The sequence below is a fragment of the Dipodomys spectabilis genome, unplaced genomic scaffold (genome assembly GCF_019054845.1).
Source record: "Dipodomys spectabilis isolate Male_0828 unplaced genomic scaffold, ASM1905484v1 ptg000054l, whole genome shotgun sequence".
Taxonomy (NCBI): domain Eukaryota; kingdom Metazoa; phylum Chordata; class Mammalia; order Rodentia; family Heteromyidae; genus Dipodomys; species Dipodomys spectabilis.
Window position 1 is genome coordinate 40,921,431 of NW_024870731.1, and position 13,952 is coordinate 40,935,382.

The 13,952-nt window shown below is 49.0% G+C and overlaps 1 protein-coding gene across 1 annotated transcript; it reads left to right on the plus strand.

The window, feature by feature from the left end:
* Window positions 1-290: 290 nt before the first annotated feature.
* Arpc4 (actin related protein 2/3 complex subunit 4) lies at window positions 291-12,430 on the plus strand. The gene is made up of 6 exons (XM_042679643.1): window positions 291-479; window positions 3,816-3,934; window positions 5,005-5,116; window positions 7,375-7,470; window positions 9,282-9,452; window positions 11,558-12,430. Exons 1-6 carry the CDS (start codon window positions 477-479, stop codon window positions 11,561-11,563), a joined length of 507 nt encoding a protein of 168 aa, XP_042535577.1. The 5' UTR covers window positions 291-476; the 3' UTR covers window positions 11,564-12,430.
* Window positions 12,431-13,952: the final 1,522 nt, after the last annotated feature.

A 13,952-nucleotide genomic window follows, 5' to 3' on the forward strand; every position in this document is an offset into this window, starting at 1 on the left:
CTAGGAACCGCCGGGACGGGGTGGGGGGCGGCGGCGCCGAGCCCCCGGGGCGGCGGGCAGGCGGGGCCCGGAGAGAGGACGTGAGTGCACACCGGAAGGAACGTAGGCCTCTGCGGCCTCGACTTGTCCTAATTTGGTGCCCAACTTGAGGTCGGGTTGGACTATTGCGTGACTGGGGGAGGCGGAGGCGGAAGCTAGAAATAGTGGAAGGCGCAAGCCAGAGCTAGATACGTGGGTACCGGGAAAGCCATAACGTGGCGCACTAATGCAGGGCTGGAAACATACCAGAAGGGCCCTGGCGTCCAGAAGTCCTAAGGAGCCCGGGGCTCGTGGGCTCGCCCCCCCCCCGTTTGGACCAGAGATGGTATCGCCCGGAAGTCGGGGCGGAGACTGCGGCTGCGCTGCTCGCAAAAGGTCAGACGCCGTGGGGCTGGCGACTTCCGTACTTCCGCTTTCCGGCCCAGCCAGCGCCCGCGATGGTGAGAGCGCCGGGGCCCGCTGTGGGGACCCCGCACCCCCTTCCGTTCAGCCTCGGGGTTGTGGGTTGCGGGGCGCCGTCGCTTGCTTCGGAGGCCCGTGGCCGTGTGGGGGCTCGGGGCGGGTGGGGGCCGGAGGGCGGGGCGCGGACGGCCGCCGGCCGGAGCAGGCCCTCGGCCGCCGGCCCGGCTCCGCCGCGCGCCTGAAATACTCCCGAAGCGGTGCAAGTCGCAAGTGGGGCTCCCCGGGCTCCGGCCGTGCCTCGGGGCCTGCTGTGAGACCACCTCCGCTCGCCCCCCCAGAATAGCGCCGCGCCGAGCACACCCCCTGCCCCCTCGGCCACCCGACGGTTTCCGGGGCGAATGCCCGCCTGTCCTCCTCGGCTCGGCGTGTCCAGCCTTGCTTCTGCCTCCGCGAGCGACCCCGTGTGAGCTGACTCGACGGCGCCGGCCCTTCCCGGCCCGGCAGGCCCGCGTCCGGTGCCTTCTCTGGCGATCCGCCCCTGGCCGCCCGGCCGCGGCGGCCGCGGGGTTCCGGCGACAGCTCCCCCGTCGACCTTTTCAGTGCTCCCGCCAGGTGGGCCGGCGGCCGTCCCGAGGCGGCCTAAAGCTAGACATCGTTCACCTGGTGCTCGCTGTCCTCAGCTTCACACCTCAGTTCGAAACCCGGCATTTCCTTCCTTCTTTTGATCCGGTTGAGGACGTGCCCGTACAGTTTTAAAACTTGTACGTTGGTTGAGCTATTTCGTGAGCCTGTTGTCTTTTATGCTTGAAAGGGCAAGTGTCGGCCACCTGCAGGGTAGTTTGTTTTGTTTTGTTTTGTTTGTGCTACTACTTGGACTTGAACTCAGGGCCTGTCTCCTCTTAGCTCTTTTGCCCAAGGCTACTAATTGAGTCACAGTTCCACTTCCGGACTTTTGCTGGCTGATAGGAGATAAGACTTTTTCTTCCTCGGGCTGGCTTCCCACTGCAATCCTCTATTTCAGTCTCCTGCGTAACTAGGATGGCAGGCATGAGCCACTGGTGCCCAGCTCACTTTTAGGTCTATTGTGTATAAATGTTACCAAAAAACAGCCATGTAACTACTAGACTCAGGATCCATCGCCATAAAGTTTTCTCAGGTCTCTGTAACCCATCTACTTCGGACCCCTCTAACCCAAACCACCACTAATTTTTCCTGTATTATTTTGTCTTTTCCACATTATGGATCAAGGAAGGCCAATTCCTAAACCAGCCCTAGGGCCTTATAAGACCCTTGAAATCATTTGGTGCATGTTGGGATAAACTCTTGTGCTGCCTCTTGATGGCCACTGCCCACAGCCATCTGCCCATACTGATAATTATGTGGCTGAGAACAAGGTAAATGGCCCTTGACAGAGAAAAGGGTTCTGTGTTGCCAAGGGTCAAATCTAGAGCTTCATACAAGGTAGGCAAGCATGCTGCTTCTGAGCCATAGGAGTGCACCACCGTTCATTGGGATCTTTTTAAAAAATTTTCTTCTGCATCAGATGTCAATCCAGCCCCCTCTGACTGAATGTCCTCTTCACTACCCCTGCCTGCATTGACACTTTTTCCCCCCCAGTCATGGGGCTTGAACTTTGGGCCTAGGCGCTGTCCCTCAGCTCTTTAGCTCAAGGCTATCGCTCTATTACTTGAGCCACAGCACCACTTCCAGTTTCCTGGTGGTTAATTGGAGATTCTCATGGACTTTCTCCTGCCTGGGCTGGCTTTGAACTGTGATCCTCAGATCTCAACCTTCTGAGTAGCGAGGATTACAGGCGTGAGCCACTAGTGCCCAGCAACACTTCTTGTAAAAAAAAAAAAGTTTATAAGTATACATATATACATATGTGTGTCTCACTTCCCTTTCCAATCCATTCTTCAGAGAGCCACTGTGCAGCCACAGTCACACAACTTCCTCTTCAGAAAGCCCCCAGGGTTCTTATCTTAGGAAAAAAGAAGCTAACTCAGTAGCCTGGCATTTGAAATAATAATCTTATTCAGCTTGCCATTATAGCCTCATCTATACAATTTAAATGCTTTTCAGGTACATAAACCTTGTACTCTCATTACTCTCTCTATGGAACTCATAATATCCTTTTGTTAGAGTATTAAGTTAGTGAATTCATGTGTTCATTTCTATAGAACATTTAGTAACAGTAAGTTAGATATTAAGCTAGCTGTGAAGTATGTAACTGAATAAAATAGGCCTCATGAATAAAGTAGATGTGGTCTATAGACCATGAGCCTTAGCATCTAGTGAGGAACCAACTTTACAGATGAAGCAAAGGATGTGTCACTGTAAATTATAATAAATGCAATGAGGGGAAAAGTCAACTTTTTTTTTTTTTTTTTTGGTCGGTTGTGGGACTTGAACACTGGGCTTGGGCGCTGTCCCTGTGCTCTTCAGTTCAAAGCGAGCACTTTACCACTTGAGCCACAGTGCCACTTCCGGTTTTCTAGTGGTTTTATTGGAGATAAGTGTCTCAGAGTCTCACGGACTTTCCTGCCCAGGCTGGCTTTGAACTGTGATCCTCAGATCTCAGCCTCCTGAGTAGCTAGGATTATGCTAGGATTATAGGCGTGAGCCACCGGCACCTGGCTAAAAAAGACTTCTGAGACAGGAAGAAGCCTTCCCTAATAAGCTAAACTACAGATGACTTAAGCAAACAGAGAGGGAAGCCTGCAGACAGTTCAGCCTGTATCAAGTCCTAAGGTGAGAAAGAACTTGACTGAGTGACCAGCATACTTGAAGCTGCTCCCTTCCGCTGAGAAGATTCTCATTCTACTTTGTCTCCTGAAATCATCCTGGTCTTGTTACCAGTCAAAACCAGTTTCTTCTTCATTTGATATAGATTACTTCTAATTTTTAAACACTTCCTCCCTCCTTTTTTATCCTCTACACAGGTGAGCTATTTCTGCATGGACAATCTTTGAATTTCCAGCTCGCTCACTCCGTGGCAAGCGGTAGACTTGCATACACGTTTAGCATAGTAGATGGTGGACAGTCAACTGCGTGCCTATATATATAGTCACTTACTCAGCCTCAGCACCTTTGACATTTAAGGCTGGATAATTCTTGTGCATGGTAGGATGTTTAGCAGCATGTCTGACCTCTATCCACTCCATCTCTAAGCACATCTTTACCTGGTTATGACAGTCAGACGTGTGTTTGACACATTGTCAAGTATCCGTGTTTCCTGTTGAGAACTGCCACTTGAGAGTAGACTGAAAGGTAACTTGAAGATGTAGGCTTTTGTGTTCACTTGGGAGCCAGGGGTTTGGTGGGTTTGGTGAGGCAGGTTCTGACCCTTTCCACCTCCTGGTTTGTTCTAACAGACTGCCACTCTCCGCCCCTACCTGAGTGCCGTGCGGGCCACACTGCAGGCTGCCCTCTGCCTGGAGAATTTCTCCTCTCAGGTTGTGGAAAGACACAACAAGCCGGAAGTGGAAGTCAGGTAGGAAAGTAAAAGGTCAGCGTGGGGGATGAGGGGTGCTGCACACTGGGATGACCTGTGTAAAGGGTGCTATGAGCTTAGAATTGTCAGCACAACTTCAGTTGACATTTTTTCTGGCCTCCAGATGGTTTTCAATTTGAAGTAAAGGAAGTAGAGCTATGGGTTGGTGGGGCATGGTACATGGGAGGAGTTCCTTCAGCAAGATTGTGTGATAAAAGATGTATTAAGGGAAGTGGCACTGTGGCTCAAGCGGTAGAGTGCTTGCCTTGAGCTGAAGAGCACAGGGACAGCGTCCAAGCCCAGAGTTCAAGCCCCACGACCAAAAAGAAAAAAGAAAAGGTATATTAAGCTGTTCCTAAAGTATCTCCTATGGACTCAAAGCCACTGGCCAATTAAAAAGGGAATTCAGCTGGGCGCTGGTAGCTCATGCCTATCATTCTAGCTGTTCAGGAGGCTGAGATCTGAGGACCACAGATGGAAGCCAACCCAGGCAGAAAAGTCAGTAAGACTCTTACCTCTAAGTAACTAACAAAAAAAGAAGCTTGAAGTGGAGGTGTGCTTTAAGTGGTAGAGAGCAACTGCCTTAAGCAGAACATTTCAGGGACAGCACCCAGACCCTGAGTTCAAGCCCCACAACTAACAAAAAAAAAAAAGGAATCTTACAGACTTTCCTGCCTGGGCTGGCTTTGAACCATGAACCTCAGATTTCTGTCTCCTCAGTAGCTAGGATTACAGGCATGAGCCATAAGCACCGGCTGTGCGTTTTAATGTCTCTCAATGCTCACATGTGGAAAGGATTCCCTTCACAGAAAAGGGGATGAGGTTCTAAAAGGGTTACATGCCACGGAATGTGACAGACGTGGACAGATTTCAAAACCTTGTCACCCTTACTCTACAGTGTATGCATTTTTGCTGAAGAAAACACTTCCTAGCCTCCATATTGGAGGACCTGTGCTGGGAACCTTCTGTTTCTTAGACTCTTCAGTCTCAGATAGAGATTCCAGGGCATATTGTGGGTTGCTGTGACTGGCATATTGGTATTTCAGAGGCCTCTTATTTTATGATTTCAGGAGTAGCAAAGAGCTCCTATTACAGCCTGTTACCATCAGCAGGAATGAGAAGGAAAAGGTTCTCATTGAGGGCTCCATCAATTCTGTTCGGGTCAGCATCGCGGTGAAACAGGTGAGTTGTCTTGAAGAAGGCCTGGAGTTCAGAGCTTGCGCTAAACCAGGGAGGACAGACAGTGCCATGGAGCCAGTTTAATATATATAAAGATTTTACACATGTGTGTGTGTGCGCGTGCATTTTAATTTAGTCCGGGAAAAAAATCTGCATTGGAACTTGAACCCAGGGACTTGCTCTCTTGCTTGGCTTCTTTGCTCACATTTGGTGCTGTACCACTTAACCATGCCTTCAATACAGCTTTTTTGCTTGTAATTGGAGATAAAGTATCTTGTGGACACTGCCCCAACTGGTTTCAAACTGAGATCCCCAGAACTCAGCCCCCTGATTAGCTTAGATTATAGGCAGGAGCCACAAGTACCCTGGTAGTTTATTTGTTTTTATTTTTTGCCAGTCCTGGGGTTTGAGCTCAGGGCCTGGGCACTGTCCCTGAGCTGCTTTTGCTAAAGGCTAGCATTCTACTGCTTGAGCTACAGCACCACTTCTGGCTTTTTCTGTTTATGTGATACTGAGGAATAAAATCCATGACTTCGCCAAGTGCTGGTGGCTCACGCCTGTAATCCTAGCTACTCAGGAGGCTGAGATCTAAGGATCGTGGTTCAAAGCCAGCCTGGGCAGGAAAGTCCATGAGACTCTTATCTCCAAAAAAAAAAAAAAAATCCAGTAGAAAACCGAAAGTGGCGCTGTAGCTCAAGCGGTAGAGCACTCGCCTTGAGCTGAAGAGTGCAGGGACAGGGCCCAGGCCTGAGTTCAAACCCCACGACTGACCTCTCCCCCCCCCAAAAAAAAAAAATCCAGAGCTTCATGCATGTTAGGAAAGCACTCTATTGCTAAACCACATTCCCAGCCCTAATTTAGTTCCTTTTACTTAAACTTGAAAAGAAATGCTTAAACCATAAGCGGAAAAACAGTTGTCACTTGCCACAATAGTGGAGGATGCGGAAAGTAAACACAAGAACAGAACAGTGTTACCAAATTCAGACTAGATACTGTTTACCAGAGAGTTTCAATCCTGAGGCCTAAGAGGGGAGTTTTTGTTTTTTCGGGGTTTTTTGAATTATTATTATAAAGGTGATCATGTACAAAGGAGTTACAGTTACATAAGTCAGTATAGAGTAGATTTTTTTTTTTTTTTTTTTTTTAGTATCACCCTTTCCCACCTTTATGCGGGATACCTGGAGGTATGGAGGACATCAAGTTCCTTGCTGCATAATTGTTTTAGAAATATTGAGAGTTTAGGGGCTGGTAAGGTGGCTCAGTGGTAGAGCACTTGCCTTGCATGCATGAGGCCCTGGGTTCGATTCCCCAGCACCACATAAGCAAAAAGAAAAAAAAAGCCGGAAGTGGTGCTGTGGCTCAAGTGGTAGAATGCTAGCCTTGAGCTGAAGCCCAGAGTTCAGGCCCCACAACTGGACCCAAAAATTAAAAAAAAAAGAAAGAAATATTTGAGAGTTTAAAAGAAGGGAGAGGGGCTGGGAAGGTGGCTCAGTGGTAGAGCGCTTGCCTCGCATGCATAAGGCCCTGGATTTGATTCCTCAGCACCACATAAGCAGAAAAAGCCAGAAGTGGCGCTGTGGCTCAAGTGGTAGAGTGCTAGCCTTGAGCTGAAGAGCTGAGGAACAGCACCCAGGCCCAGAGTTCAGGCCCAGGACAAAAAAAAAAACTAAATAAAATAAATTTAAAAAAAATAAAAGAAGCCGGGCGCTGGTGGCTCACGCCTGTAATCCTAGCTACTCAGGAGGCTGAGATCTGAGGATCGCGGTTCAAAGTCAGCCCGGGCAGGAGAGACCGTGAGACTCTTATCTCTAATAATCCACCAGAAAACCGGAAGTGGCGCTGTAGCTCAAGTGGTAGAGCGCTCGCCTTGAGCTGAAGAGCTGAGGGACAGCGCCTACGCCCAGAGTTCAAGCCCCACGACCGACAAAAAAAAAAATAAAATAAAAGAAGGGAGAATGTTCAGGGTTGTCTGATGTTCAGCTTGTGCCTACAGCCAGGTAGTGTACTTTCTGCACTCAGGACATAAGCATGGTAACGGCAGCCTCAGTACAGTGTGGCAGAATAGGAATGGGTGAGGGGGACTGCAATAATGCCCATGAACTTAGGGGTGATGGAAAATACCTATTTTCACTTAGCAGCCATTTGCAGTGTAGGCAGGGATTACTTCTACACCAGACCTGCCTCGTCCCATGAGCCAGGAGAGGGGAAGGGGTCTGCAGCCATGGAAGTGTCAGCTTTGTTTTCTTCTTTCTTCCCTCCAGGCTGATGAGATTGAGAAGATTTTATGTCATAAGTTCATGCGCTTTATGATGATGCGAGCAGAAAACTTCTTCATCCTTCGAAGGAAACCAGTAGAGGTAACACCTGTGCACAGTCCTTATGTTCATTCCTGGAATTCTGTCACTCAGTGGCCTGGCATATTTTTTCTTTTTTTGTGTCATCGCTGGGACTTGAACTCAGCGCCTAGGCTCTGTCCCTTAGCTTTTCACTCAGGAGGCTAGCACTGTACCACTTGATCTATAGCTCTACTTCCTGCTTTTTGTCAGTTATTTGGGGATAAGAGTCTAGCTTCAATCTTCCATCCTCAGACCTCAGTCTCCTGAGTAGCTTGAGATCCCCCTCCCCCTGCTCCTGGGGCTTGAAGTCAGGGTCTGAGTGTGTATATATATTGAGTTTGTGATTACATAAATTTCACAGTATTGTGGGATAGTGATACTTAAAGTCACAAACACATTTTAACCTTAATGAGGTGCGTTGTCATTATTGTGGCCTGACCTTCTCTTTGCTCAAGGCAAGCATTATACCACTTGAGCCACAGTGCCACTCCCAATTGTTTCCTCCCATCCCCACCACAAGATTTTTTTTTTTTTTTTTGCTGATAGTGGGGCATGAACTCTGGGCCTAGGCTCTGGCCTGAGCCTCTCTATGCTTAAGGCTAGCATTCTACCACTTGAGCCACAGCACTACTTCCAGCTTTTTCTGAGTAATTTTTTTTTTTTTTTTTTTTGTCATGGGGGCTGAACTCTGGGCCTGGGTGCTGTCCCTCAGCTCTTCAGCTCAAGGCTAACACCCTACCGCTTGAGCCACAGCACCCCTCCTGCCTTTTTTCTGCCTATATATGGTGCTGGGGAATTGAACCCAGGGCCTCATGCATGCAAGGCACTCACTCTACCACTGAGCCAAATTCCCAGCCCCTGAGTAATTTTTTGGAGATAGGAAGCTCATGTATTTTCCTGCCCAGGCTGGATTTGAACCGTGATCCTCATATCTCAGCCTCCTGAATAGCTAGGATTATAAGTGTGAGCCACTAGCACCGGGCCGGATATATCTTATATGATGAGATGCACATAGGCACTGTGCTTTTGTGTTCCTCTCCTAAGAGTATCCTCCTTTGGTCTCACTGTGTGAGATTATTTCTTGAACCAGTATTGCTGCTGCTTCAGTCATAAGGTATCCATTGCCTGAATTGAGTTGGCCTTCATCTCAGCTGGAGTGGTGGCAAGAGAGCTTGCAAGTTTGGGAAAAGTTGAGTTTATGTATTGCACATCTTCCTAAGGTTTTACAACGAAAACAGTACAATGAATTAGGAATCCTTCCCTTACTATTGGAGTTTTCTTGACTTTGTATTTAATTCCTTTCTGCAAATTTCTTGCCAGGTCATCTTTTTTTTTTTGGCCAGTCCTCCTGGGGCTTGAACTCGGGGCCTGGGCACTGCCTCTGAGCTTCTTCTTTGCTCAGGGCTAGCACTCTACCACTTGAGCCACAGCGCCACTTCTGGCTTTTTCTGTGTATGTGTTACTGAGGAATGGAACCCAGGGTTTCATGCGTGCTAGGCAAGCGCTCTACCACCAAGCCGCATTTCTAGCCCTCACCTCTGTTTCTTATTTGATTGAATTCTTCTAAACAAGATTCCAGTCCTTCCATTCTCCCCTACCTCTGGGCCACATCAGTCTCACAGAGATGTTTGATATACAGAATCTTCAACCTGACTCAGTTGCTTGGGTCCCACGTAGGTCTGCCCCCATCTCCAAAGCAAATGGGCTGCTGGCTGAAGTACATGTTATTTGGGAGAAAGTCACAGCCAGCTGGGAGCATGTATGAGGCCTGCTGCGTGTCCTTGTGTGGTAATTCCCATTTCTTCTCTTTCCCTACTCACTTTCTTCCATAGGGTTATGACATCAGTTTTCTCATCACCAACTTCCACACAGAGCAGATGTACAAACACAAGTTGGTGGACTTTGTGATCCACTTCATGGAGGAGATTGACAAGGAGATCAGTGAGATGAAGCTGTCAGTCAACGCCCGTGCGCGCATTGTGGCTGAGGAGTTCCTCAAGAATGTAAGTCAGGCACCAGTGGCTCATGTCTGTAATCCTAGCTACTCAGGAGGCTGAGATCTGAGGATCATGTTTTGAAGCTAGCCTAGGCAGGAAGGTCTGTGAGACTCTTAACTCCCATAAATTACTCAAAAAACCTGGAAGTGGTGCTGTGGGTCAAGTAATAGAGTGCTAGTCTTGAGCAAAGAAGCTCAGAGATAGCTCCCAGGCCCAGAGTTCAAGCCCTAGGACTAGCAAGAAAAAGCCGGGTGCCGGTGGCTCACCCTGTAATCCTAGCTACTAAGGAAGCTAAGATCTGAGGATCGTGGTTCAAAGCCAGCCCCTGCAGGAAAGTCCATGAAACTCTTATCTCCAATAAACCACCAGAAAACTGGAAGTGGTGCTGTGGCTCAAGTGGTAGAGCGCTTGCCTTGAGCTGAAGAGCTGAGGGACAGCGCCCAGGCTCAGAGTTTAAGCCCCACGACCGACTAAACAAAACAAAACAACAAAAAAAAACGGAAGAGAATCTAAGTCGCCCATCCAGCTCTCCTGAGCTACAGGGCAAGTTTCACATGTGCCCTGATGAGCTGTGCGCTCTTATCTCCTGAGTCCATAGGACCTCTGGGGAACAACTGGCCGGCCACCTTTAAGCCGCTGGATATTGGATGTCATTTGTCTCTTGTTAATTTGTGTGTCTTAAAATGTCTATGACATTTTAAGTGCCTCATGCCTGTAATCTCAGGAGGCTGAGATCTGAGGGTCGCAGTTCAAAGCCAGCCTGGGTTAACATCTATAAGACTCTTATCTTCTATTAACTACCCGGAAACTGGAAGTGGAGCTGTGGTTCAAAGTGGTAGAGCACTAGCTTTGAGTAAAAAGAGGCTCAGGGACAGTTCCTAGGCTAATTGAAGCCCCACAACCCCCCCCCCCCCCCAAAAAAAAAAAAAAGAAAGAAAGAAAAGAAATGTTCATGGTGTCCTTCGTGAAGTAATTTGTGAATCGTGGGAATGTAGACCAGATAATCATTATGTAATTCCACACCTATAGCAGACTTAAATTTTTTTTTTCAGTGTCTGTTTCTTAGGCTTAAGTCATGATTTTTTTTTACTTATTTCCTTCCCATCACTGCAAAGACTTGCAGCTTCAGTTCCCTCTTAAGTTGTTTATGTGTCTACTCAGAAGACTGCAGTCCTTTTCAGGGAGGAATTGTTTATATTGAAGGACTGACGGCAGAGTTGTTCTTGTCCAGATAGTTGGGACATGACTTTCTTTTTTTCCTTCTTCCAAAACAACCTTTGGTTTGTTGAAACATTCCACTCAGAGTTGACTGCGCTCCCTGGGTGGTAGGTTTGGTGTTTACTGCTACCAATATACATGCAGCCCAGGAGGAGCCCAGATTCCTAAATACAGAATTCACCCACTTCCCTGGGGCCTAATTATACTGTGCTAGCATGCAGGAAGCTGTGCTGTGTGCCTGGCAGGTTCACCAGAAGGAGGATGGTATGTTAATAATTCTCTCAGAGAAGCTGAGTAGTACATGTGATTTCCTATGAAAGCATAGTGCCTGGTACTTGGTAAGCCTTCTATGATTGGTGGAAGGCCAGGGTGCTAGGAAGCCTTGGTTCCCCTGTAATGGAAGGGTGGTATAATTCAGCATTTTTGACTGCTGCGTGGACCAGGTAGTCTTGGGCTGCATTTAGTCCTTAACCATTGGTTCCCAGCTTCTGTTGTAGCGTCAAAACTGTTCTAGGCACCATAGGGAGATGAAGGCAGAAAACATTTCTAAGACTTTTTGGCGTAACCCCCCAGAGCTTGATAGGTAACACCAGATCCTGATTCCTCTCCTCTTGGCCAGTTCATTCCTCAGGCCCCTTGGATATGAACTCCATGTTTAAAGAAACCAGATTTGACCCAGCAAACAAGGCAGTGTCGGGGGAGCTGCGGGAAAGCGCCAAACCCCTAGTTTTTCTGCAATGACATAGGTTACCACTGAAGTCTCAACTGGATTTAAGATTGAGCCTCAGCCCAGCCCTCACAGCTGTGAGCTCTCAGGTCAGCCCACTTCTCAGCGCAGGCCTACCAGGACACACTAGTAACCGCCACACCCTGCTGCTTGGCTCTCTCTGCAGTTTTAAACCATCTGGCTGGATGTCGCGGCCTCCCCCTCAGCCTCCCTGTGTGTGTCTGCGTGGTTCTGCGAAGGCGCCCTGGAGTCACATCCTGGAGCGGTGGCGGCGGCGGCGGCACCAGCGGCGGCGGGGAGTCTGGTTGGGTGGGCACAGATGCGGGAGGGGGTGGTGTGCTTGCTAGCTGGGCAAGAAAGCAGCAGTGGACCTTTCCCCGGGCCACACGTGCCTGGTCAGGCTGGCTTCTGATGTTTAGTCCCCTGGGCTGGGACAGATTTTTTTTTTTTTTAATGTCCTGAAACTTAAAACTCTGTGCTTGTAGGAGACCCTAACCTTTTTCTCTCTCTCTCTCTCTTTTTTTTTTTTAAACTATCTCCACCTCCAATGGCTGTGACTGGTCCCAGTGATTGTACCTTACTGGTCGCTGTGGGTCTAGGCGGGCCTGGAGCCAGAAGGCGACTTGTTTTTTTCTCCCTGTGTCACCCCAGGTGGGGAGAGAGGGAGGCCTCAGACTCCAGTCTCTCTCCCTTGCTCTCTTATCCCGAAGCCTCCTTGGGCCCAGGAGAGGGACCCTTTGCCAGTTCCTGGGCTTTGCCTGAAGATGATCACCCAGCACTGGTTGGGGACAAGGGCTGAATCCATGATTACCAGCCATGCCTAGGAGCTGGGGCCTTGCAGCTGGTGAGGCGCCAGCCCCGCCTTGTCTGTCAGTGCAGTGCCTGTGCTAGAGGTGGAGAGGTGAGCCCTCCAGAGCTCCCAGCGGCTCTCCAGCCCACTCTGGCTCCTCTGCTCCCACGCGCGCTATCTCTCTTCTGAGTCTCGTGGATCCTCCCTCCCCCAATTAAAGTTTCTTCATGCCCCTTTGGGGCCGCATGAGGTCTGTGCTCTGTGTGTGTGTGTGTGTGAGAAGGGAGTCTGGGCTTCTTCCCCCAGGTTGTGTGGCTCACTTTGGGGCCCAGCACTCCGCCCCCATTGTACCTAAGGCACCGTCCAGTCTGAAAATGTCCACTTGTAACACAGCTTTGGTGCTGTTCACATAATGATGTCTGGGCCAGAAGGTAGCCTCAAAGATCCCATCTTGGATTGGGAAGGTACCTCAGTGGTAGAGTGCTTGCCTTGCATGCATGAGGCCCTGGGTTCGATTCCTCAGCACCACAAACAGAAAAAGCTGAAGGTTGCCCTGTGGCTCAAGTGGTAGAGCACTAGCCTTGAGCTGAAGAGCTGAGGGACAGCGCCCAGGCCCAGAATTCAGGCCCCACAACTGACAAAACAAAACAGAATGAAAGATCCCATCTTGAGGATAAAAAGGCTGAGGTTCCATGGGACATAGTGGCTTACTGCAGTCTTCCAGCTTGTGAACAAGAGGGTAAAGTGGCCCGTGCTCAAAAACGAGTTACTTCCCACATTTTATTTCTTTGGTGTGAGTCCTGGGGCTTGAAATCAGGGCCTGGGCATTAGCCCATAAGGCTAGTGTCCTTCCACTTGAGCCACAGCACCTCTTCTCCCTTTTTCTGAGTAGTCTGTTGAAGAGTCTTCACAGATTTTCCTACCCAGGCTGGCTTCAAACAGTGATCCTCAGATCTCAGCCTCCTAAGTAGGACAGACAGGAGCCATCAATACCTGTGAGCTTCTTTTGCTCAAGGCTAGCACTACCACAAATCAAGGGCCACTTCCGGCTTTTTCTGTGTATGTGGTGCTGAGGAATCAAACCTGGGGCTTCATGTATGCTAGGCAAGCACTCTACACTAAGCCACATTCCCAGCCCCTGCCATAGTTTCTTAATCTATAAACTTGAAATTAATGTGAACTATGACAGTCCTTATCCCTGTATCTATGCTGTTCAACTTCCCAGTGTGATAAGTGTTAGTGGTGATAGGCACCAGTAAAAGTGAAGAAAGGTAAGTAAATAGGTACATTGAAGAGTTTTGTATTTGCTGTCAGAAGTTTGCAGGCCACGAGCAGAAGGGGTTTCCGGAATGGCTGGCTTGTGAGCTGAGTTTTCCAGCATTTCCCTCAGCCAGCTGGATCTTATGAAGAGAACAAGGAAATGTTGAAGTGAGGAAGACCTGGGGTGGGGTAGCTTGAACAGCTATTGGCCCCTTTGTGACACTACCTCTGTGACCTCCTGCTGGGCTGAACTAGTTGCGCCCTCTGGTGCAAGTGGCTGTTACAGCTTTGCAAGGAATGTTGAAGGTGCTCTTGGCAAAGCTGGAGGACCCAACGAAAATGACATCTAGTCACTCAGCTATCTCAGGACAGCATCATTTGGGTGAGCAACCTCAAACCCTAGCTTATCCTAGATTTATCGTCCAGCATCCTAAATCCCTAAAACCAGAGTTGCAGGCTGACTACAGATTGGGTGCTCGCCAGTCTCTACTCTCCTGCGACATTCTCTTGG